Source organism: Ruditapes philippinarum, unplaced genomic scaffold, assembly GCF_026571515.1.
Source record: "Ruditapes philippinarum isolate M1 unplaced genomic scaffold, ASM2657151v2 ctg4211_1_1_1_1, whole genome shotgun sequence".
In the NCBI taxonomy this organism is placed as follows: Eukaryota; Metazoa; Mollusca; class Bivalvia; order Venerida; family Veneridae; genus Ruditapes; species Ruditapes philippinarum.
The window spans coordinates 330,032-355,534 of record NW_026866931.1 but is presented as its reverse complement, the minus strand read 5'-3'; the positions used below and the strand labels follow the sequence as shown (position 1 = coordinate 355,534).

General features: G+C 34.0%; 1 protein-coding gene across 1 annotated transcript; it reads right to left on the bottom strand.

Moving 5' to 3' along the window:
- Window positions 1–1,253: 1,253 nt before the first annotated feature.
- LOC132734260 (uncharacterized) lies at window positions 1,254–20,153 on the bottom strand. The gene is made up of 14 exons (XM_060720963.1): window positions 19,960–20,153; window positions 15,837–15,992; window positions 14,776–14,879; window positions 12,334–12,435; window positions 11,825–11,932; window positions 11,222–11,326; window positions 10,519–10,751; window positions 9,784–9,904; window positions 9,091–9,111; window positions 8,650–8,771; window positions 8,226–8,361; window positions 5,836–6,078; window positions 4,399–4,467; window positions 1,254–3,227 (listed from the first exon to the last, which is right to left on the bottom strand). Exons 1-14 carry the CDS (start codon window positions 20,031–20,033, stop codon window positions 2,797–2,799), a joined length of 2,025 nt encoding a protein of 674 aa, XP_060576946.1. The 5' UTR covers window positions 20,034–20,153; the 3' UTR covers window positions 1,254–2,796.
- Window positions 20,154–25,503: the final 5,350 nt, after the last annotated feature.

Genomic DNA, 25,503 nt, shown 5'->3' with positions numbered 1-25,503 from the left:
TAACGATTACTGTAAGTGCCTTGAAAACATTGTACTTCAAAGTACGTGTTTTTAGTTTTTGTGATCGCTTTTCGTCCGGCGTCCGTCCGTGGTCCGTCCGTAAACTTTTACTTTAAATGACATCTCCTCATAAAGCACTAAGCCAATTTAATCCAAACTTCACAGGAATGTTCCTTTGGTGGTCACCTTTAAAAATTGTTCAAAGAATTTAATTCCATGCAGAACTCTGTTTGCCATGGCAACCGAAAGAAAAAACTTTAAATATCTTCTTTTAAAAAACCCAAAGAGCTAGAGCTTAGATATTTGGCATGAAGCATCTTCTAGTGAGTGTCTACCAAGTTTGTACAAATAAAAGCCCTGGGGTCAAAATTGGCCCCGCCCCAGGGGGTCATTGATTTTCCCTATATGCATATAGTAAAAACTTAAAAAATCTTCTTTTAAAGAACCCAAAGAGCTAGAGCTAAGATATTAAGCATGAAACATCTTCTAATGAGTGTCTACCAAGTTTGTTCAAATAAAAGTCCTGGGGTCAAAATTGGCCCCGCCCCAGAGGGTCAATGATTTTCCCTTTATGCATTTAGTAAAAACTTAAAAAAATCTTCTTTTAAAGAACTCAAAGAGCTAGAGCTAAGATATTTAGCATGAAACATGTTCTAATGGGCGTCTACCAAGTTTGTTAAAAAAAATGCCCTGGGGTCAAAATTGGCCCCGCCCCAGGGGGTCATTGATTTTCCTTATATGTGTATAGCAAAAACTTCAAAAATCTTCTATGAAAAAACCCAAATAGCTAGAGTTTAGATATTAAGCATGAAACATCTTCTAGTGAGTGTCTACAAAGTTTGTTCAAATAAAAGCCCTGGGGTCAAAATTGGCCCCGCCCCGGGTGTCATTGATTTTCCTTATATGTGTATAGCAAAAACTTAAAAATCTTCTTTGAAAAAACCCAAATAGCTAGAGTTTAGATATTAAGCATGAAACATCTTCTAGTAAGTGTCTACAAAGTTTGTTCAAATATAAGCCCTGGGGTCAAAACTGGCCCCGCCCTTGGGGTGTCATTGTTTTTAGATATATTTGTATAGTAAAAACATAAAAAATCTTCTTTTAAAAAACCCAATGAGCTAGAGCTTAGATATTTAGCATGAAACATCTTCTTATGGGTGTCTACCAAGTTTGTTCAAATAAAAGCCCTTGGGTTAAAATTGGCCCTGCTGGAGGGGGGGGGGGGGCAGGTCATTGTTTTTCATTATATGTGTGTAGTAAAAACTAAACAACATGAAACATCTTCTAATGGGTGTCTTCCAAGTTTGTTCAAATAAAAGCCCTAGGGTTTAAACTGGCCCCGCTGCGGGGGCCACTATACAGGTGAGCGACCTCAGGGCCATAATGGCCCTCTTGTAATTTGTTTTCTTTACATATTCAAGACATTACAAAATCATTCATCACAAGAATTTCTATAAACAAGAGTTTTCAGTAAGACAGTGAGCTCGATTATTCATTAAGAAAAGAATGATAACCGTGTAAAAAGTAGATCAAGAGTTATAAGTGTCCATTATTATTACAGAGAAAAGGTGTGCGAAGTGTCAAGTATATATACACGTTTTAACCCATTCCTTTCAGTAGTTTTGGACATAACTTAACAAAGGTGTGCTGGAGACGCCATGGTGAGTGGTGAGTACATGTAGCTCTCCACATTCTTCGAATAATCGAGCTATAATATGAATAACATAAATAATATATATAAAATAAAGCTTATCATTACAATAAAAATTTGAAAGATGTACACACATAACAAAACATATGTTTTATTCCTCTATATTTTTACAATTTAATATCACATTGTTATTTGATTCTAAAGGTTACTGACAAAATAAAACGTTAAGGGCAACATACATCAGTAACTTGAATGTAGCAAGTAATTTAACCTTTAAACTGCTAAAAATTGTGTAACGGAATTGCCCACCTTGGGAATTATGATAGTCCATTCAAAGATTAAACTATTTTACAGATTATCAAAAGTACGCACAACGTATATACAAATTTATTAGATACAAATAAAAAAAAATGTATTCAAAACACATGGATTCACTATAAGCCTGGTCAACTGCACAGGTGTAAAGGAGAATAATCTTAACAATATACTGATAAATAAATAAATAAACATAAAAGCTAATTCAGGAACACGAGTCACGATGACTTAATGACCGAGCTCGGTCCATCCTGCTATTGTTGAAAAGAGAGCTTGGAGTTTCCGAGCTCAAAACACACAAACAAATGGAATTGTCAAAATCTACTTTTTGCTTTTTCATTAATGGAACATTTTAAAAAATATATCATTTACATCACTCAGTGAATATCAGTTATTAAAACATCATTTACCACATAAAAAGAACACTTGTTTTAGTAAGTATTAAATGGTGTAACCAAATCTTATAATATGAAGCAGAAGTGAGTAGAGACATTTGTTTCTACCGCTGATTCAGAAATCTTACGGGATTTGCAGTCGGTCACTTGAACAAAGAGTGAAATTGGCATTTACTAATAGCTATCCAGTTAAGTGGATTGACCGTTTAGATATGACGTGACGAAAAGAAGGTTAAAAAATTAAAATCCTAAAGATTTCACATTTTACATGTTTTTTACCACTTTAACGTCCTTTATGCATATAAATCATGATTTAATACATAAAATATTGAAACATTAGTGTGAATGTATTCATATCTCAAAGTTAAAGTTTTAACAATTAAAAAAAATACTCTGCAGATTTTAAGATCTTGCAACTGTAAATGAAACTGTGTTTTAGTCAGTGTTATTATTCCTGCTGTTTTCATCGTGCACATATCCTTCATTGTTTTTACCGTCACCTGCCTGGTCTCGGTCATCGCGATTTTCCGGCAAGCTTTCGTACATTTCCGATGGAAACGCGGGCGAAGCAATCTCCTCATAAATTGGTGGAACTACTTTTTCCTTGTCACTGTATGGGTTATCAATCTGGTCATACGCAGGTGGACTAATTGCGGGAGAATAGTCCGGCAAATTTGGCAGCTTGATATCCACGTTTTCATACGAGCTGGCATTTTCGCTTATAGTAGGCTCGTATACGGAAAAGACGGCCGTGTTCTGATCGGCTTGGCTTCGTTCAGCGTCGTCTTCAGTGTGTAATTGCCGCACACGGACAAAGAAACAAATGCACAGACCACCAGCAACAAATAATCCTGTCACTATACCAACTGTACATGTATACAAAATATATAAAATATGTTAGATTTAACAATGACAATTAAAATCTACAATAATACTGGTATCATGTTTTACTGTTTTAGTTTATACACATTTATTTTAGTTCAGCTATAAGCTAACTGAAGCACTCGAATCCGTTCCTGGAACTAACCAGTACTAAGCAATGAATGTAAAGTTTCTTGCTCAATGAAACAACGACTTTCCTAAAACCACGCGGTCAGCAATCCTTACTGTCTTGCAATGTACAGGTTACTAAAATCGTACTGTATCATAAAGTGTGTTCAAAATATGAACCCCATCTCGTGTGAGAGAGGTCACGACTGATTCCTGACTCAAACAAAGAACATCATAGACAAGTTAATTATTTTCTTGGTGATGCTGAGTGAGCTCAATGACTGATCAGTCCGGTTAAATGAGATCAGTTGTTGTAAAATGTTAATGTGTATGGTGTAATATTTTAGACAAGACATTTTTGCTCTGTTGGGCTTTCTTCGGGTATTCTTATTTTTTTTAAAGCTTAACCATTGTGCTTACTGCTACATTCTAACAATGACCTCATATATTTGTCTGTACAAGCGGGGAGCACTTTTTACATTACAGAGCTATGTGATGTGTTAGCCAATTACTTTTAATAAACCACCAGTCAGAGTTTTGCATTTGTTCAGTGTTTTTTCTTACTTATCACTGCTTTATCTTAACAACATATGAAAGTCATCAATCAGTAAGACCGTTAAATTATTGAACTCGAAATAAGCTTATCTTTGTTTAATCCATTATTTCCGAGTTTTTATTTATAGAGCGAGTGGTTTACACGTTTAACTAGTAATAATTCAAGGAATTGCAGGTTCGATTCATTGTTCCTCCACTTACAATACTAATGGTCTTTAGAATGAAACTTTAAAAACTGAGGTCTTGTAGGAGAACTAGGGTCGCCCCTGGAACATAGGTACTACTGTATTATGCATTTCATCGTCAACAACAAACTGCATGGAGCATTGCAATATGAGCAACCTCACACGACAGAAAAAAAACTCCAAGAAATAACAAAAACACGTAAGCAATTAAACGGCAGCATATACATATTGAATGAAAAGGTAAAATCTAAATTTGAAAAAAATGACATTTTAAAATTGAATGGAGGGAATTTTCTTGTATAAATACCCAGAGATCCGATAGAACCTGCCGAGAAGCGTGGGCTGTCATCATCATCATGTTTCATATCGTAGAAACCTTGAAATAAAATAGAAACATAGACATTGTTAACAAATGAGCCCCGTCACGACAAAACCGACGTAATGCGTTTGCGACCAGTATGGATCCAGACCAGGCTGCTCAAACGCAATACGTTGGTTTTGTCATGACGCGGCTCATATAGACATCACTGAGATCTGACCGTTGCATGGTTCTCTGACACTTGTTGCCAAGGCTAAAGTAAACAATGAGTCAAATGAAATAGAAACATCATGATAAAAATGTCACGTGTCGGTTTGATGGCGTATGCGCATCTATGGCAGTGGTAAAGGAAAGGCACACCCATACCCCCTACATCTTACTTAAAGCAGCACGCCTTCAAATTCCTGCTGATGTTCATGAAAATTTTGAAAATGTTTTTAAAAGTAAAATATTGTTATGCTGACAAGAGAAAATAATATGCACATTTCAAACGACACTTACAACCAATGTAAATTACAAAAAAGAGGTCAAAATATGCAAAATTAGCCATGACTGTTAAGTAAATATGGTGAAAATTACTGAAAAATTGGACATCAATCGCAAGTAACATGGAAATTATTACTTTTATCTTTAGTCTTTTTACTTTTCATAAAACCTCAATATATTTTTCTCAAGTTTTATTTTCTTGAAATATTTTGGCTCATCTGGAGGCATGCAGCTTTAAGCAGAAATCAATGTATCAACATTCAGAAACATCCGCAGCATTGTTTATTTGTAGATTATTTAAATACAAAATAAATGTTTCAGCTATATTAAATATAAAACGGTTTAACCTAACATTCTGCTCAATAAAAAATGTACCAGAATTTTAGTAGCTGTAATATTTGTTTTTTCTATAGACTTTAAAACTTATATAATCAGTTTAATGACTTATAATTGTAGGATATTTATTGCATATTAAATGACATAAGACGTCGAGTCCTATATCATCCTTTGTGAAAAACCAATCGCTTACACATAAGACAAACTCCTGCTGAAACACGCTTTTACTCGTATTTTATGTACGTATCTGTAATAAATACTCTAAATATTCTAAATATGGAAGAAAAAATGAGACGTGTCAAGACAAAACCAACATAATGGGTTTGCAATCAGCATGGATCCAGACCAGCCTGCGCATCCGCGCAGTCTGATAAGAATCCATGCTGTTCGCTATCAGTTTCTCTACTTGTAATAAAGTTGGTAAGCGAACAGCATGGGTCCTGACAGGACTGCGCGGATGCACAGGCTTGTCTGGATCCATGCTGGTCGCAAACGCATTATGTTTGTTTTGTCATGACATGGCTCAAATGTTTTGCTTGTAATTTTTATACATTTATTTGATATAAAAAGGAACTACACTTATAGAGATATTGATCATCTTACTTTGCTCCACAATTCGGACAAGGAATGAGCATGCGGCTTGGTTCATATCATAATCCCAGACAGTGTAGGTAACGGCGTATGTTCCTAATGGTACATCCTTCTGATTGCGAATAGAGTCACCATTTACTTCTGTATTGTAGATGTCAACATTGTCGTATACAGACGGTTCGTCCCATGATACAACTAAATCTTCGTCACCATATATATCAGTGGGACAGGACTTGAATACAGGAGGAAAGGGATCTGTGGAAAAAAAGGAACAAGAGCACCGCTAGGCGGAGCATTATATGCCCGAAAGTGTTTTTTTTCTAGTAAAAATGAAGCATTTGTAAGACATGGGACTAAAATAAAGTATTACCTCCTTCAAATAACAATCCTCCTTTGAACTTTCAATATTGTGGTCCAAATGGAACTTTAAGTTATGCCCCAGAAACTGTTTTCAATTCTAAGGTAAAAGTGACCTTGACCTTTGACCTTGTGACCCCAAAATCATAAGGGGTCTTTTACCCAATATGGACAATCATACTATGAAGTTTAAACACAGTAGGCCAAATGATACTTAAGTTATATTCCGAAAACTGTTTTCAGTTTTAAGGTAAAAGTGACCTTGACCTTGTGACCCCAAAATCAATAGGGGTTTTCTACCCAATATGGACAATCATCCTATGAAGTTTGAATATTGTGGGCTAAATGGAACTAAAGTCATGCTCAAGAAACTGTTTTCAATTTCTAAGTAATAGTGACCTTGACATTTGACCTTGTGACCCAAAATCAATAGGGGTCTTCTACCCAATATGGACAATCATCCTATGAAGTTTGAACACTGTGGGCCAAATAGACCTTAAGTTATGCTCCGGAAACTGTTTTCAGTTTTAAGGTAATAGTGACCTTGACCTTTGACCTTGTGACCCAAAATCAATAAGGGTCTTCCACCCAATATGGACAATCATCCTATGAAGTTTGAACACTGTGGGCCAAATGGAACTTAAGTTATGCTCCGGAAACTGTTTTCAGTTTTAAGGTCATAGTGACCTTGACCTTTGACCTGTGACCCCAAAATCTATAGGGGTCTTCTACCCAATATGGACAATCATCCTATGAAGTTTCAACACTGTAGGACAAATGGAACTTAAGTTATGCTCCGGAAACTGTTTTCAGTTTTAAGGTCATAGTGACCTTGACCTTTGACCTTGTGACCTCAAAATCAATAGGGGTCTTCTACCCAATATGGACAATCATCCTATGAAGTTTGAACACTGTGGGCCAAATGGAACTTAAGTTATGCTCCGGAAACTGTTTTCAGTTTTAAGGTCATAGTGACCTTGACCTTTGACCTTGTGACCCCAAAATCAATAGGGGTCTTTTACCCAATATGGACAATCATCCTATGAAGTTTGAACACTGTAGGCCAAATGGAACTTAAGTTATGCTCCGGAAACTGTTTTCAGTTTTAAGGTCATAGTGACCAGGACCTTTGACCTTATGACCCAAAAATCAATAGGGGTCTTCTACCCAATATGGACAATCATCCTATGAAGTTTGAATATTGTGGGCCAAATGGAACTTAAGTTATGCTCCGGAAACCAAATTGCTAACGTTTTCAGTTTTAAGGTCATAGTGACCTTAACCTTTGACCTTATGACCCCAAAATCAATAGGGGTCTTCTACCCAATATGGACAATCATCCTATGAAGATTGAATATTGTGGGCCAAATGGAACTTAAGTTATGCTCCGGAAACCAAATTGCTAACGGACGGACGGACGGACGGACGCCAGGGGGTATAACATAATATGTCCGAAATTCTTTCGGGCATATAAAAAAGATAAAAGCAAGCTTTGTTGTTTTTTTTCCGACAAAGAATGGAACTGACAATGATATAAACTGATATTTCCAGCAATTAAATAGCTGATTTTCAACTAAAGTTTCGCAAAAAATAAAGTATTTTGTGATAAATTTGTGTAAAATCTTTTTACTTGATTGACAATATAAATAGTGTTTGTTTAAGTTGTTTACTGTCTTTTAGCACACACTTGCAATGATGTCCTCCAAAATGTCATAGGTTGACAAAATAAAAAATTGATGAACTTAACTGAGATTCAAGCAAGATTTACTGTGCCAAAATATGTATAGAGAAATATAAACGTTAGTTTGAAAGATCTTTGATACTTTATAACTTTTCCAACTAGTGGTTCACAAATGATATGGAGGGATGCAAAGTTACTTTTGTCTGTATATTTTCTCGTACGTGGCATTTTAACGTCATCACAACGTCTATGCAATGTTGTTTGTGAACTTGCAATATTTTGCATTTAATCACAATTCCATAATATTCAGTACAATCAACAGGAAATATATACATGTATAACATTGATTAACTAATCAACATACCCCTTACAATAACTTTAAAGGTACATTCGGCCCTCTTGCCGTAAGGATCGCACTCGGAGTAAGCGGTCACGATGTGAATATTCTTGCTTAAATCTGGCTTTCGACTGTGAATAAATTCTGTCTGTGTAAATGAAACCTTAAAAAAAGACGATAAGATTGTTGAACATGATTGAATATGAATGTGGAGAAACAATATCATACCCTTTAAATCTCGAGTGTACAGCTTTATGTTTGACATAGTTGCGAGAATTTAGATTTTTACAAAAAAGAACCTATTTAAATAACTGAATTTGCCGACAAAGAAATGCACCAAAAATGGTAATAGAAGCACCAAATGACAGGTTTTCTGGGATGTGATGTTATTTTACAGATTGCCTTAATCATAAGTGTGAAAGTATATTTTATATTAGTATGTCCAGCTTACAGGCAGATTAGATCCATCCTTGTCGACAGCTTGAAGACCCAGTCGCGGTAAATGTGCGGTATCGCCATTTTCACTGACATTCAATACAACAAAAATGTCTGGGCAGTTTGTAAACTTCGGAGCTGTAAAAATGTTTAAATGTTAATTTTCTATATTGTTTTAAGACATGATCAATTTAACACAAATCTAAAATTCCTCAAGTAAAAAGTATCTGCGAAACAATTGCAGTCTCTCCAACAATGAAGGTAACCAGGAGGTTGCCGCCGTGTGCAATAGGTCAATGATTTAATTGAAACGCCCATTTTTGATTTATTGATTTAACTTACTTGATGATATGAAAATATTATGTTTTGTACTTTTAATCAATACCGTTAATGAGCAATTTTGGTAGATGCTATTTTTTCATTAATAGTTAAGTTGACATACATATATATCCCTTACCTTTTAAGTAAGTGTCTGTGCCTGGAAGATATATAAACATTATAAAAAATTATAACAATATATCCCTATGAAATTATTTTACTTACATGTAACAGCTATGAGAACCTACAATGTAGAAATGTAATAAACTTGAAACGATTGTTATTATCCTGTTGAACCATAAGTTAGATACGAAATGATACATGCGCTATATTAGCCAAGTCTTAAGTAATAACTGGGAAAGACTCATCCAAGATAGTAGCAAGTGATAGCTGATTAGCCACTAGGCAGGGAGGTTCTGTTCCGTTCCATTTCTATTGTAAGACTCGGAAATGAATGTAAAAAAACTCGATTATTGATTTAAAACATGAAAATAAATTAGAAATGAATATAGCTTTCAACGTAATAGCTGAGATATATAAAGTAGTTGATATAGATTTTGATAAAGGCAAAGGAAATGTCCTCCTGTCCTCAAAACAAAGTAAACCAATTTTTTTGTATCCATGTTTTCGCCCCCCCCCCCATCCCCAACGACTGAAATTATACGTTGGCTGTTAATGTCTACTCTCACAAATAATCATTGTTGAAAGTGCTGTATTCAGGGTGTATAAACCTAATATGGAGACAAGACCAAAGGAAAAACATAAGTAAAATAAATGTATGTAATTATGATAAATTATGTATTAAGTGATATTCAGACATATATATATATACCTGGGCAGACTTTACAGCATTGGTCATCAATACTTATAGGCTCTTGTCCGTCTGGACATTGTTTTTCGTCACACTTGATAGTAGTGCACCTAACCTCGCCATACATTTGGCAAACGCATTTCTAAAATAATATAAATCATTAAATCAAATATTATCACAATATTATCAAGTCTTACCATTTATACCATACATGTTATTGGGCATGCTGTTACAATCAGAAGATAAAAATTTTAATATTGAATCATTTATTATATTGATTTGCAAAAAACCTATATCTTTACTTTCAGAATGAAATTATACTTGATTCAAGCCCTTGGAAAACGTCATTTTTTGACATGCAATTTACTAGTATAATTAATTTAAATTTGTCAAAACGCTTTTTAAGAACCTCTTTATATTTGCATATATATCGTAATGATGAACTCAAATGTCAATAGAACATCTTTTCATAACGGACGCCAAGTCAAAAGAGTTTTAGATCTATGAGTCGCGTCAAGACAAAACCAACATAGTCCGTTTGCGACCAGCATGGATCCAGATCAGGCTGCGCTTAAGATCCATGTTGTTCGCTTACAAACCCTATAACAAGTAGAGAAACTGATAACAAACAGCATGGATCCTGATCAGACTGCGTAAATGCGCAAACTGGTCTTGATCCATGCTGGTCACAAACCCATTATGTTGGTTTTGTCATGACGCGGCTCATATCATAATTAAATACTGAAGTTTGGGTACCTTGCAAGTTTCAGGACTAAAGGTATCACCAGATTTGTACATCATTCCATTGTAAATGCATTCCTCAAATTCTGGTAACCTACATTCACCATTACAGCCGTTGTAACAACAAACAGTGGTGTCAGTGTTGTTAGAACAGTCAATATCAGATTCACACTCATTTTTCCACTCTCCCATTTTCTCACATAGAACCCTGCTGCGGCTTTGTACCATCGGGCATTTTTCACTGATTTCTATTTACGTAATATACAACATTTTAATAACAAAACAAGTCAGGTGTAATAGTCATTTTACGCAATACTAAGATATTTCTAGGTTTTATGACTTTGATATTATGAAGTCTTTTATTTAAGGTAGAAATCCTATCTAAATCTTGAATCTTAATTACACGTAATACTATATTTATATGAAATTTCATATGAAAACCAATGAAACAAAGTCGGTTGACTTAAATTGTTTCCTTTAAACTAAAGTTAACGGTTTTATGTAGCTTTGTAAAATTATCTTTTGTACTACAGAGAGAGAAAAAAACACATGGTTATAAGATGTAACAAATTAAAGACATTTTATTTCCTGAAGATAGTTTTTATCTGATTTAAAACCACCAGAGAGTTGAACCTGTAAGATATTTCAAGATAAACAAAAACTTCTCCAATAAATAATATATAAAAAATCTAGATATTTATAATGAACTTTAACTTACCGTACTGACAACGGTCACCTTGGTAACCATGGGTGCATTTACAACGGGAGAGAACTCCATCTTGGATGCACTCACCCCCATGAAGGCATGAATCAGTACAAGACACTGAAATAAAGGCAAGTCAGTTTATGATAATAAGTCACTGATTATTTTATCCCTTCTCATTCAAAATGCCCTGCCCGCACTACATGTGAGTTTTCAGTACAAACAAGAAAGGCTGACGTTGTGCCATGTTGTGGACGCAAGAAAACTTACAATATTTGTAACCATTTTGAAGGCAGAAACATTCTGGAACGGAAATAGATTTTGAAATTAACCTCTCATGCAATCTCACTTGTGTTTCTAAGCATCATATGATACGCTTCTAAGCATCATTTGATACAGTATTATTTAACAAGGAGTCTGAAACGAAATTCTTTCCTAGAAACGAACCAAAAGCAGGTGATTCAGTTGAAAAATTAAAATTTCCATTGTTTTTAATGAATAACAAATATGCAATAATCGCACTTTGATGTGTTTTTTTCAATCATAGTTATTAACATGTCACCATTGTGGTTTACATTTATGCCATTGTCATCGTAAAATATTTTGCCAAACATTTACCAGATTCGCAAAAGTTTCCTGAATGCAGAGATGACGGACAAATACACTTCGGATGTCCATTCTCAATCCCGCATCGTCCACCGTTTAAACATGGTTCCCCGCAGTCAGCTGAAAATGATCTTTATATTTTATTTCATGCCGCAATGGTTTTATTTGTGAAACTGCCGAGGCAAAATTCTGGTAAAACAACGCAAAGCACGAGGTTTTGTTATAAGTAGTTTTCGCAATTTATTCTCGTACAATACAACATTGTTAAATATAATTCAAAGAAAAGAATCATGAAGTTTGACACACGACAATGTGATGTTAGATGTTTGTGGAAAAAATGTCATGAAAATAAAACTCTTAAACGAAATAGGAAAAGAAACATGACGTCATAGTATAAACCCCAAATAGCATGGATGACAGATGTAAGATAAGAACTAAGGTCGAATAATTGAAATAGTTTAAATAAAATGAAAATATAATAAAATGTAATTTATTGTTGTTATACAATTACAAATACATACGAATTTCGCATCGTTTTCCCTTGAAATGTTCAGTACATTCACATCCTCCGTCCTCGGTGTTTTCGCCGCCATTCTCGCACACTAAAGCCTGTTTTTCCTTCTCTATGTAACAATAATGCATAAATACGAGTATATCTACCTTATTTCTTTTACATGTAATTAAGTTATTGTTTTTTTTTTCATATCGTAAAATTTAATGTCATTTGTATATACAATGTAGTAAGTTGATTGTAAAATCACGATTTTTAATTGTTCGTAAAAATATGCTCCATAAAAAGGTTTAGACTGTATTTATCAGCACAAAACGCTCCCCAAAAAGACATTCAATTACTGTTGTTTTTTTTAATTCTTCTATAGACTGGTTGCTTTCACGATAGTTTAAAGGAAGATACATTGATACGGTTACATAGAGATATAAAGAACAATTCGGTTGATTGCCCTTAAAAACATCAAATATCTTATCATATTTCAACGTGTCATATTTAAAGACAATTTTAAGATAAGTACTGAAGAAGAAGTAAACATTGTAGACCATAATCAGAAGACACGGATTTGTCGTCTGGTCCGAGTCTGAACTGGTCACATGGGAATAATCTCTTGTCGCCAGCAGACTTAAGGTTAAAACGGTTCTTTTTAGTTGTATTTCCTTTGGAATATTTTATAAAATCATAAAGCATGTGCTTTAAGTAGAAAATAGACCTGTAGCTTTGGGACATTGGAAGGGTGAACTTTATGAAATAATATAAATTTGACATCGTTACCAGTAGTCTTATCACTAATTTAAGAATGTAAAAACTGTGTTTCAAAATTTTCAAAAGTCACTCTTTGATTATTTTCGCGGATGTATAACCTTTACCTTTGACCACTTTTTCGAACAAGGCTAACAGCTAACAGCATAAAGCTAAATTATATGTCTCTGCTAATAGGAAATATATATTTTCTAGATGAATGTATTACAAGCAAAAACAAGCAACAACAACAAGAATAAAAACATAAATAGATAAGTAAAAAAAATATTAAAAAATCAATTTTGCAAAACAATGTCAAAAAATGTCTCAATGCTTCAATATGTTATAAACAACCAAAGAAAATCTAACATCTATGGCAGCATTACCGTACTTGCATGAAATAAAAGACATGTAAAAGGAAAAATTACACGCCATACAGCTGGCTAGCTTTCCAATATTCTAGGAAATTTAACACTTATTATTCCCTTTACAATATATTTGTATGTACCTTTTAAACATCGGAAAATGTTGTAGTTGTTTTTATTTCTTTTGAACGTTAATTGATATCTGTTAGTCCACCGCACTCGAACGAGTGGGAAGGACCGTATGGACGTTGATGACCGTCATCCTGAGGTCTTCTTCCCGGAATAAAAGCTGGAAAATTGCTATATGAACATCATTACAATGTCGGTATGACTTAACCCCACCCTCTCCCCAAGCGCAACCATAAAAAGGGAGAACAAGTTCTGATACCGGTATATTATTGTTAAGCCCTATGTAACGGTCTATATTGAACTTTCACTGCGTTTGCACGGCTTTGTTAAATTTAACAAAGCGCCGTCAGATCGCAAGAAAAATCTGGTTTTTTTATGACATGGAGACTTCACGGCCTCTTCAGGGCGTCCTCACGGTGATTACTACAGAGCTCCCACAGCAGTATAATGCGTTCTTACGGCGTTTTAATTGGAGACCTGACTGCTTGCTTTACGCTTTCACGGCGCTCGCACGGTGCTCTCGCGGCGCTTTCACTGCGATGAAATCGTAAAGCTCCGTAAACGCACCGTGCACACACACATTAAAAGCGCGGTAGAGACGCCTTACAATCTCCGGCTAGCCACGGCATTTATTCGTCGATCTTTCTTCGTTTTCACAGCGCTCCTGTTGCGCTGTAGGAGATGCAGCGCCCTTACTGTAACCAACTGCGCTATTATCAGAAAGCCGAGTGACAGCGTTTGTTTTTGAGCATACCCAAAATACGCTCCGTCTGTCGGCGTTCTGTGCGATGCCACAGCAATGCCACAGTGAATTTTCTTTGTACGCCGTGAGAACGCTGCCATAGTGTGACAGGAGTTTATATGAAATCGACGGCACATGAAGGCGATAACGCCTTTCAATAAATAAGTCTCACGATATGCAAAAATACTATCGTAACATTCCATTTAAAAATAAATGCTAGCGATCTTATTTCACCTTTCAAGACTCTGGTATGTATCACCAAATGTGCGTATTTATGCCAAAAGGATACACCTTGTATGTTTTGTAAATTACATCAATCAAATTTGCTGTTCTACAAGAAAAATGTTTACCTCCACTCCTTACGACTGGAAGTCGTTATTTAACATTGATATGATTCTTGTGAGTAAAATAAAATAAAAGAGGGGAAAAAAACTAAAAAGAAAAACAAACAAAAAAAAACAACAACAAAAAAACATACCTAAAATACAGCTTCCCCAGCCATTCTCGACATAACCTTCACAACACCCTTGATGACTACACGTATAAACCATGCATGGCCTGCGCTCGTATACAATCAGAAATCTAGATATAAAAAACAAGAAATGAGCCGTGTCATGACAAAACCAACATAATTGGTTTACGATCAGCATGGATCCAGACCAGCCAGCGCATCCGCGCAGTCTGATCAGGATCCATGCTGTTCGCTATCAGTTTCTCTACTTTGTTTAAAGATTAAAAGCGAACAGCATGGATCCTGATTAGACTGCGCGAAAGCGCAGGCTGGTCTGGATTCATGCTGATCGCAAAACCATTATGTTGGTTTGGTCATGACGCGGCTCAAATACATTGTCAAATGTACATAGGTAAACTTTCATATTTCCACCAAATTTGCTTTATTAAATAAAGTTGATACAGAACACTTACAATTATTTTTTATAAAGAAATATATTTCAATTTTTGTATGACTATATATCCAAGGGAAGCGAAACATTTTTCAATTTTCCATCAATATTAAAGAGAAAACAATATTGTGAGAAAAAGAGACACCTATGAAAGATCATAAAATGTCTTTTGATCATTGTAACATACATTGCTTTATTTTGCTATCATTTTGCCACAACGGAATTTTAGACCATGATTTTAGAAAATGCATTTGCATGTGCATGACGTTGCCAATCAATACTTGGTTACGCCATTTAATACATGTCTAGGGAAAACCATAAAAGGACAGATACAAAAAAATATAATCATAATTCAATTATAAGAGATCTCCCATAGGCTTTTCATGTAATCTTTGTCATTATATTGACAGGAAAACATTAACATAATTTCGTGAAGCCTTATTACCGCTAATTGCTTGAATTTGTTCTATTTTGCAAAGCACGTTTGTTTCAGTGAAATCGATAATTTGCCTAACGTTTTATCCACGAGGTTTGAAAAACACATTCGAGAAATAAAATTCTCATCTCTACTTTGATAATGGTGTCTTTACTGTCATTTCAGCTAGTGGTAAATGAGAAATCTAGTCCATAAACTTACCTGCAGTTTTGAGAATAGTCCGGGCCACATCCGGTTAAATATTTTATGATGCACGTGCTGTTCTCTGTGATTAGTTCATAGCAACGGTGTGTTTCATTGTCCTCAAGCGGACACATACGGCTTTTACTCTCGCCAGATCTACCTCTATTGCCCCATCTTTATAATAAAACATAAAGTATTTTTCACAATAAGAGAAATTAACCTGGGAGAAAAAATGTAGTGAGTGTATGATCTGAAATTTTGCACACAGGTTATTGGTCTAGACCTGCATCAAATTAAACATTAATCTCGGAAAATTATTCCCAGTACCGTAATGTCAAAAAACCTTAGTGGGTATATCCCTTTACGCTGCATTATGTTGATTGTGTCTTAATATTTTATTATCAAACATGACAAATAAATTATGATTTATCATTGAATTTCAAAGACCATGAAACAAATTTATACACTTTAGTTGGTGTCTAATATCAAACTATACATGGTGAATGACTAAACGGATCAGGTTATTATGTAATACATGTATTATACATTTCTTTCATTTATATTTTCCCTCTGTTCTGTTCCTATGGAATTTTCAGCGGGCATTTACACTTGATATAATAGAATTTTAAGGATGGCCATCACGATTCACACAAAAATAATAAAAAAATATTAAAGTAATTTCCACATAAAGCACTTATGCTGTTTGTCGGACCTCTAATATTCAGCTTAGCATATTTTACAAAAAAAACTCATTTTACGAATACCGTAGATGCCCAATTATTTTTTTTGGACAGTTCTTGTAATGCCGTCTTAAAACAATATCATTTATAATAGAAATATTATTGATTTAAAGTACTAGTACATTCTAGTATTACAGGCACTCTTTCAAACAGCTTTTGTCAGTCCGTTCCATGTTTGCGGTCCGACGGATGGATGTTTTTTCTGCAAGGTGACCCTCAGTGACTTATAATTTTTTCGTGGATAAGTTCGGTTCTTGACTTTTCCACAATAAATTATCAATGTCCAGAATATTTGAACTCTTTTGAGTTTTAGCATTTGTTCAAAATACCATTAAAATCCGTATTCATAGCCTATAAGTCATCATTGACAACATTGATATATATTCATATAGGAGCCGCGTCACGACAAAACCAACATAGTGCGTTTGCGACCAGCATGGATCCAGACCAGCCTGCGCATCCGCGCAGTCTGATAAGGATCCATGCTGTTCGCTTACCAACTCTATTATAAGTAGAGAAACTGATAGCGAACAACATGGTTCCTGATCAGACTGCGCGGATGTGCAGGCTGGTCTGGATACATACTGGTCACAAACCCATTATGTTGGTTTTGTCGTGACGCGACTCTTTAAGCATTTAACATACATTATCTCCTTTCCCTATACTGCATGTTTTCCCAGAGATAATTGATCATTATTGAAATTTCATAGTAAACAATTTTCGCATAATATACATATACATTCTTCACAGTTTTAATATGATCTGTACATATTCTGATAAGTAACAAAAAGATATTAGCCGTAGCACAAGCAGTCTATACATGCATGTATATGCCAGATAATATCACAAACTGATCTATTAATAATTTATGTAACTACAATAGGATATTACAATAGGACATTTATTATAAAATGTATAAAGCAAATTGACATTCTCACTTGTCCTAGCAGCTAAATTAATCTATACAAAATGCTCTTACTGAAATGAATATGCAAATGAAGAGATACTGGGCGCACACAGAACAATTTAACATTTGTAAATTACGCAAAACGTTTTTGCGAAGAAAATTGAAATTCATTTATACATATAAAGATCATTTATAACCATTGCATTGTAAAGCTTAACAATGTTAATTTTGTATTCATCATTGAACCCCAAAGGGTTACTTTATGATCTAATTTAAGAATAAATATCATTGTATGAAACAGTTTAAAGGGAAGTACTCCTTTTAAAATGACGGCTCTGGAAATATTTCCCCGATATTGGTTTACCAATTAATGAGGGTCTAAACCATAACTTATGTGCAAAATTTCAGGTATTTTCCTCATCCTTTTTTTTCAGAGTAATTACTAAATTACGGCTTTTTTACGGTTCTATGTAAGAATACAAATTTCATAGTCATGTGGTACAACAGCATTAACAGTAAGAATAATTCTCATTGGGATATGGGAAATTAACATTACTAAAAAAAAAGGGAAGGGTAATAATATCTAATAATTATTTCTTAATGACCATATGTTTTATAATAAGAGAAAATTATATGTAGGAAGTATCGTATTTTCCAACTGGGAATTGCAGTGAAATGTTAAACCATTTGTCATAAACTAAAACCTATGCATTTAGAGTTATAAAAGCAGCAGCATATTCGTAAATGTTTTCAGTACCTAAAACGTCAGTATATTTCATTTCAAGTCTGAAATTGTACTATAAACGCCAGATAAATTAGACTTGCAAATTCAGAAAAATCACTGTTAAAGACATGTTAAATGTTTTGGATAGAGATTTAGTTTAGTTTTATACAGAGTCCAAATGAATGAAGTCCGAATGGATACCGGGTATAATGCATAACGACTGGACATTACTAAAATAATAACTGAAACACCGTCTGTCACTACAGCATTAAAAGTTACAAGGTGGGCTGGAAAATAATAAGCAGTAGTTGCATTTTTTTAACAAAAATCTTTTATATTAATTATCTAATTAAGTTATACTGTAAGGTACTATGAACGTTACATAAACTTAATTTTCGTTTTGTTGCTGTTATCCTATGCAAAGCTTCTTACTGTAATACAAGATGGGGTGAGATTTGTATGGTTTTTATTTGGTTTAACGCAAGTAATTGAACAGTATTTTTTTTAAGCTTTTTTTTCTACTAACTACTCTTTTATTTTGAACACGTAAATATTTTAAAGGATAACTTCACAGATATAATGCACTTTCGTACAATTCTCGTGAATTTTAAGCGTATTTTTATGATAATTATTGGTATCCTTGGTAACCATGATTTAAATTATATATTATATATATCGAGAAAGTCGTTATTCCGACATATGAAACAAAACTGTGATTGCGTCTGTAAATTTAAAGGTAAAAAATCAGAACACTGATTATTCTGTGTTGAACCTTACACTTGATCTTCTTTTTTCGTATTTGAATATTTTAAAGAAACTCTCTACTGTCAATACAGTTTCCTGTAGTGTATCAAATTTCGCAAATCACGCGTTATTTCATCTATAAATTTAATCTTTTTTATAGCTTTTGTCTGTGGAAAAGAAAACAGGTTAAGTATTCCCAAAAGATATCATTAATTCTCGCCACAAATTTAGGCTCTTTCGAAAGCTCTATTTTAAACATCTTTCTTAAAGCAATAAACAAATGTAAATGATAAAACTTACTTTGTGAAAATGACAAAATGGTGAAATACAAGGGTCATTCAATATATCATTCAACTCAGCTTATAATTTCCGAAGTAAATAAAACGACCACTTTCAAAATTGTTATGTTGATTCTCCAAGTCACATTTATATCATATACAGTACATTTCAGCCGCGTCACGACAAAACCAACATAATGGGTTTGCGTCCAGCATGGATCAAGACCAGCCGGCGCATCCGCACAGTCTGATCGGGATCCATGCTGTTCGCTTACAAACCCTATAACAAGTAAAGAAAATGATAGCGAACAGCATGGGTCCTGATCAGACTGCGCGGATGCGCAGGCTGGTCTGGATCTATGCTGGTCGCAAACTTATTATGTTGGTTTTGTCGAGACGCTGCTCATATGTATCTAATCAAGAGCTTCTGGTCGAGTGCCTTTAATCATTGATTAGTTAAAAAAAATCAGAAAAACTTGAATACACAAATCAATGTTTTCTGAAATTATTTGTTTTTTTTTTCAAGACAAGATTTCTGTTTATAATAATACAAAATAGTTTTACTCATCAGGTGTCATAAATAAAGCAAATGATCATTTAAATTGTTTTTCGTTTTATCAAATTTACAATTAATCTATTTTCATTCAAAACCATACACAAAATTAACACCTATAAATCCTGTAAAAGTATTTGTAAATATAACTAGAATGATTATAAAACAAATATGAATAAACAATAAAGAACATACCCATCATGGGCTTGTCCTAAACCACCAAGATATCCCACTATTGCCAAAAACACTGAAACGTCAGATGTTCTCATAACCAACTTATTTTCTTCTTGTCAAACAATGTTTCAATATATGAGACGATATGATAGCATATTCTTTCTATTAGGGGAATATATATTAAACAGCGACACGCTGTTATTTTCCGATAAATAACTAGGCGTCTTCCTAGCAACATGCAATGTCGTCTGTGGACACCAGTTTCGCGCCAAAAAAGTCTTAATATAGATTACCTTTTGACGCATGCTGGAATTACTTGTTTATTATCCTACAAGATTCATGCTGATCGTGACACGAAGTCGTTAATACCTTTATTAAAATGCACTAGATAAGGGTAAGTTATTCCTCATGTTTTCAGGATAAACTCCATAGACTTTTTACGTCACAAAAATTCTACAGCAAAAGAAGTAATTTTGCACATGTGCGTTTTATGTTTGACCGAAATTTATACCCAACAAGCGACTATTAAGACTCTTCTGGGAAAGAACCCAACCGGGTTGACTGAAATATTAAAACATTTTTTGCGTGCCTGAAAATTCGTGAACCTGCCGTATACTAATATGAACACAAAAAGGTGGTGTAGAGCCTGTCTACCATGGTTAAAGATACATCATTCGGAGGTAGAAAATTCATACCAGGGTTAAAGATACAGATACTTGTTTGGTGATGGAAAATTCCTATCAGGGTTAAAGCTACATCATTCGGAGGTGGAGAATTCCTACAAGAGATTAAGATAAATCATCCGGAGGTGGAGAATTCCTACAAGAGATTAAGATACATAATTCGGAGGTGGAGAATTCCTACAAGGGATGAAGATACATAGTTCGGAGGTGAAAAATTCCTACAAGGAATAAAGAAACATAATTCGGAGGTGGAAAATTCATTCCTATCATGGATTCTACATACCTGCAAACTCCAAAGAAATTGTTTTGTGCGATAAGTTTAACCAGCCAGAAAGCAGTCATTTGCTATGACTTGAATAATATACATTGACATTGGTTAAAGCTATAAGAAATGTTCACCAAGAATACCAGGGGCGGATACAGAACATGGTTTCCTGGGGGGGGGGGGGGGGGGCTGACATATGGGTGGAAGATTTTGACAAAAATAATGCGAAAATTGTGCATGTTTGAAGATAGGGCCAATATCTTGTTCATGTGACAAAAATTGTAATTTATGTGTTTTATAGCTCATCTTTATGAGTGGCAGTGTTCTTTCGCTTATATATGTGTATACTAATATTTCCGGAAATATTAAGATGATATGGAACTAAGAAAAATATTTTTAAATTTGGGTGGGCCTGGGAGGGGTGTCCCCTCCCATAAACTGAGAAAATTTTGAAATATGAGGTTGAAAATGGTGTTTTTTCCTTGACTTTCCAGTGCTGTTTATGATACCTTTTGGATGGTTTTACAGTATGGAGGCTATTCGTTGCCAAAAAATCCAGCCTTGTTGATCTAAGTTGAACAGTTTGTTAATGGAAAAAATACAATTGTATTTCTTTGTATGTAAACTCCAATGTTGCATACTTGGATTGAGTTTGCCGACTTAACATTGTTAACATGCATTTCAACAAAATACATTTTGTTAAACGACAAAACATTAACTGATAGTAGCAATACCAGGTGTTCGAATACTCAAAACAGAAGTTACATTCTTAGCTTTACATTGTCGAACCATCATGATTCAGATCAGCATAATCCAGCTTTACACGTTTTTCAATAGGAGATAAAATAAGCTCCGCCCATTTTCCCGCCCACTAAATCATCGTAAATAAACGTATTTTCCGCTCATTTTCGGTATTTACCGTCGGCGACAAGAAGCGGCGTAGTTTCCAATTATCTTACCTTTTAGGTGTTTAGTTACTAAACATAATTCACTTGCATGATTGCCTACAATAACATCAGCGGACTTTAAAGGAATATAGGCATATAAGTTTTAAAACGTTGTAGACACCACATTTCCTTGAAAAAGAAACTTAAAAAAAAACCCAAAAAACACCAGGTTACATACTGTCTGAAGTTAAATATTTTTCAAGGAAGTGAAAACTATTGAAAAGACTATATTCAACGACAAATAAATTTTACCAATTGATGGTATTCCAATTTGCATAGGAATGAGTAACATTTACAGCTAAGCTGCTACCTTACCACTTTCAAATTTTCAAGTCAACATCTGATAGAGATTTTGATACGACTAATTACTAATACAGACCAAATTCTGGCTGTTGTCTTTCCTAGTAGTACTATTATATTAGTAACCTTAATTCTAGCGTATGACTTGACAAGAAAAAAAAAACTTTTAACAATAGTAAAATAATAACCAAAGTTGTATGTACCCTTTCGTACATAACTTTTTATTTTTATCATATATTTTCCCATTTTTCCCATTTTGTTTTTCAATAAGTAAAATTTAAATGAGTCCAAATGTATGTATGTTTATTATCAATTTATGTATACCTTGTTTATTTTATCTCTTAGAAAGCCATCACTTACAAAACTTAATAAATATTCTGTGTAGCATTTCATGTACATATTTTAAGAAGTTCTCTGTTTTTGATCATATAGACAGCAAATTTAGACAGCAAATTTAGGTAACAGCTAATGACAGCATGTATACACATATTTTAGAGGTGCTGTTGATTCAGTATAATGCATAAAAAGACCTTAACCTACGCCAGCTTACATATATTTAACAATAAAAGGCTAAATCACATCCTATGACTCAAAATACCACCCAATGGAGGTAAACAGAGTTGCCGGGATACACTGAATATTTATTTCAACATTAAAATGGGACAAATTCACAAGTTTTGGTTAAACAACGGAATTATCGATAGTAACCTTTGCATTGTTTCGTGGTTATACACTTGGTAAAAAATATGAGTTCTTCTACAACCCAACATTGTCCTTTAATGAAAGAAGGCACAGACTTATTGTTCACTTCTCTTTATTCGTGTTGCCAAAAGTGCCTTCCATGTATCGCATTCCAGTATTATTTGCTGAGATACGCTTTTAAAAGAGTACAGCCGTGGCTCGCGAAACCCTACTATTGATATCAATGAATAGTGGTGTGTGTCATTATATATGGGAAACATTATTTATGTTATTTCACCAACTTTAGTTTTTGCATATTATTATGCTCATTATGAGTATATACGTTGTTACATTTTTACATTATATCTTAACCAATTTTGCATTACTTGAATATCCTGTACTAGAATACGTTTTAACAAAATCAGAGGATGTTCAAAGTCAAGATTGATGTAACAGTTTCTATATAATTTGAAATATTTTTGTACCAGCAAGGGTTACCTCTCTTTATATTCTGCTTTCGTGAAATTGGCTCCGCCTATTAATTTTCGTTTAAGGCTGGATTTTTGGCAACGAATAGCCTCAGATATTACAGGATAGTGTTTGCAGGGTATTTCAAACAGAATTACTGTTGTACAGCGTCCACCGGATATAGCCCCTCAAAACTCCGAAAACGAAAGTAAAAAGGTTTACGTCGAGTTCACCCAAGGTAATGTTTCAACTTATTTCTCCATCATAACTCCATCGATTTTTCCAAACTAAACAATTTTGTGAAGCTAAATATGTCAGAGTTTAGGGCAGTATTTGCTTTTTTCTGCAAATTGAATACTTTTTGTTAAATCGGCGTTAAATTGTACCGTTTTTGTTGATATTTTCGAACGATGTTGATATTTACCTGTAAATCAGGTCCAAAAGGCATTTGTTGTATCTCCAATGTAATTCCTACGTATGACTTTATAACTCCTATGTAGGAAATATCTGCTACGTTGGACTGTAAAAGTCCTACGTAGGACTTTATAACTCCACGTTGAATATAAAAAAGCCTAATAATGAGTTTTTAAATCTTTGTATAATAAAACCCTGTACAAACTAGGACAAATCAAATTCAATCGTACGCATACAGAATTCTTTGCAAATCTCAACATTCGGACAGATATATCGGCGATGGAACAAGACACTTAACTCTCACAAACCACAGACCTCCCCCCAAAAATATAAATAAATAAATAAATGAATGAATAAATAATAATTTCAAATCTTAAATTTTGAGGCCACTTCTCCTAGTTCTCAGGTTTCTGGGGTGTGAAGTGTCTGGAAGCATTTGCGATGTATCACGAAAAATTACTTCACAGCGCTTCAAAAATTCTACCCGGCAAGAAGGATTTAAGTGTCTAAAATATGAATATATATCATAATTTTAAAATGCTATAAAGATTAAAATTTCCATACGAACTAGCTGAACAAAACGAGCAATTTATACATTTGGGGGTGTCTTGTCCCTGTTCCGGAAAGTTGCGGTTTGCAAAGAATGATGCATGTATATATTTAAATATGAATTACAGTATATTCTAGATTGAACAAAGTTAACTACTAGTAATTCATTTTTTTTGTATAATGAATATGTTGGTTAGTGCGTTTTTGCCTTGTTCTCAAATGATATGATTTAAACGTTACATTACACGTTAAAAAAATTCATCTTTAATCATGCAAAGCGTGTAAATGTAGATAAAATAAAGGATAAAGTAAAAAAAATAAGATTCTGACATACATGTATGTATATTTGTTTTCGAATATAGAACAAAATTAACGATATAATCTAATAATTCTTTAGTGAGTTCAATATTCAGTTTTACTGCTCGACAATTACTAGTAATCAGATTATGGAGATCTGGATATTTCGCTCAAAACCATCTTTGGCTACAGAATAAGGGTATTTAGTAAAGCGGCTTGCCATAATAACAATTTTACAATATTATGTAATTTCCTACATAATTTGCTATCCTAAGATATGTTCTAGCATACATGTCCGTCGCGCACTTTGATAAATATCCTACGTAGAAGTTAAAAAGTCCTAATAAGGTTTTTTTTATCTCCTACGTAGGAGTTATAAAGTCCTACGTAGGAAATACAAACTCTAAATTAGGCTTTATTTATCTCTTACGTAGCAGTTATAATTTTTATAGAACATATTAAATTGGCACCGGGACGCTTCCGTACATATGGGCTCTTGTAAAAACTGAGTTTCAGACATCTATCAAACTCATCTAACCAGTTCAATGACGTAAATTCGCATTAGTTTTTTAATTCAGCGACCTGGCCAAAATTTGACAACATCACCTACAGTAATGGCAAATTTAATTATTTTTTTAATAAAGATTTTTCTCTTTTTCTGCGAGATTATGATAAGTGAACTTATCAAAATATTCAAAAGTATCTTTATCATATTACATTTTCCTAGACATTTTTGCTATTTGTTTTTATATATAAAATAATGTAGGGGTGCATATTAAACATGGTCCTCTATTATACCTTCAATATATTTTATAGTTTCTATGGTTGACTTGAGTGTTTTTTATTTGTTTGGGTCGTCAGACCAAACAAATAATGGTAGCGAAATTTCAGACTCTAATGCTGTAAATTGCAAGTGCCGAAAGTAGTCCGCTTTTTTGAAGCGGTTACTTCCCTTTATATG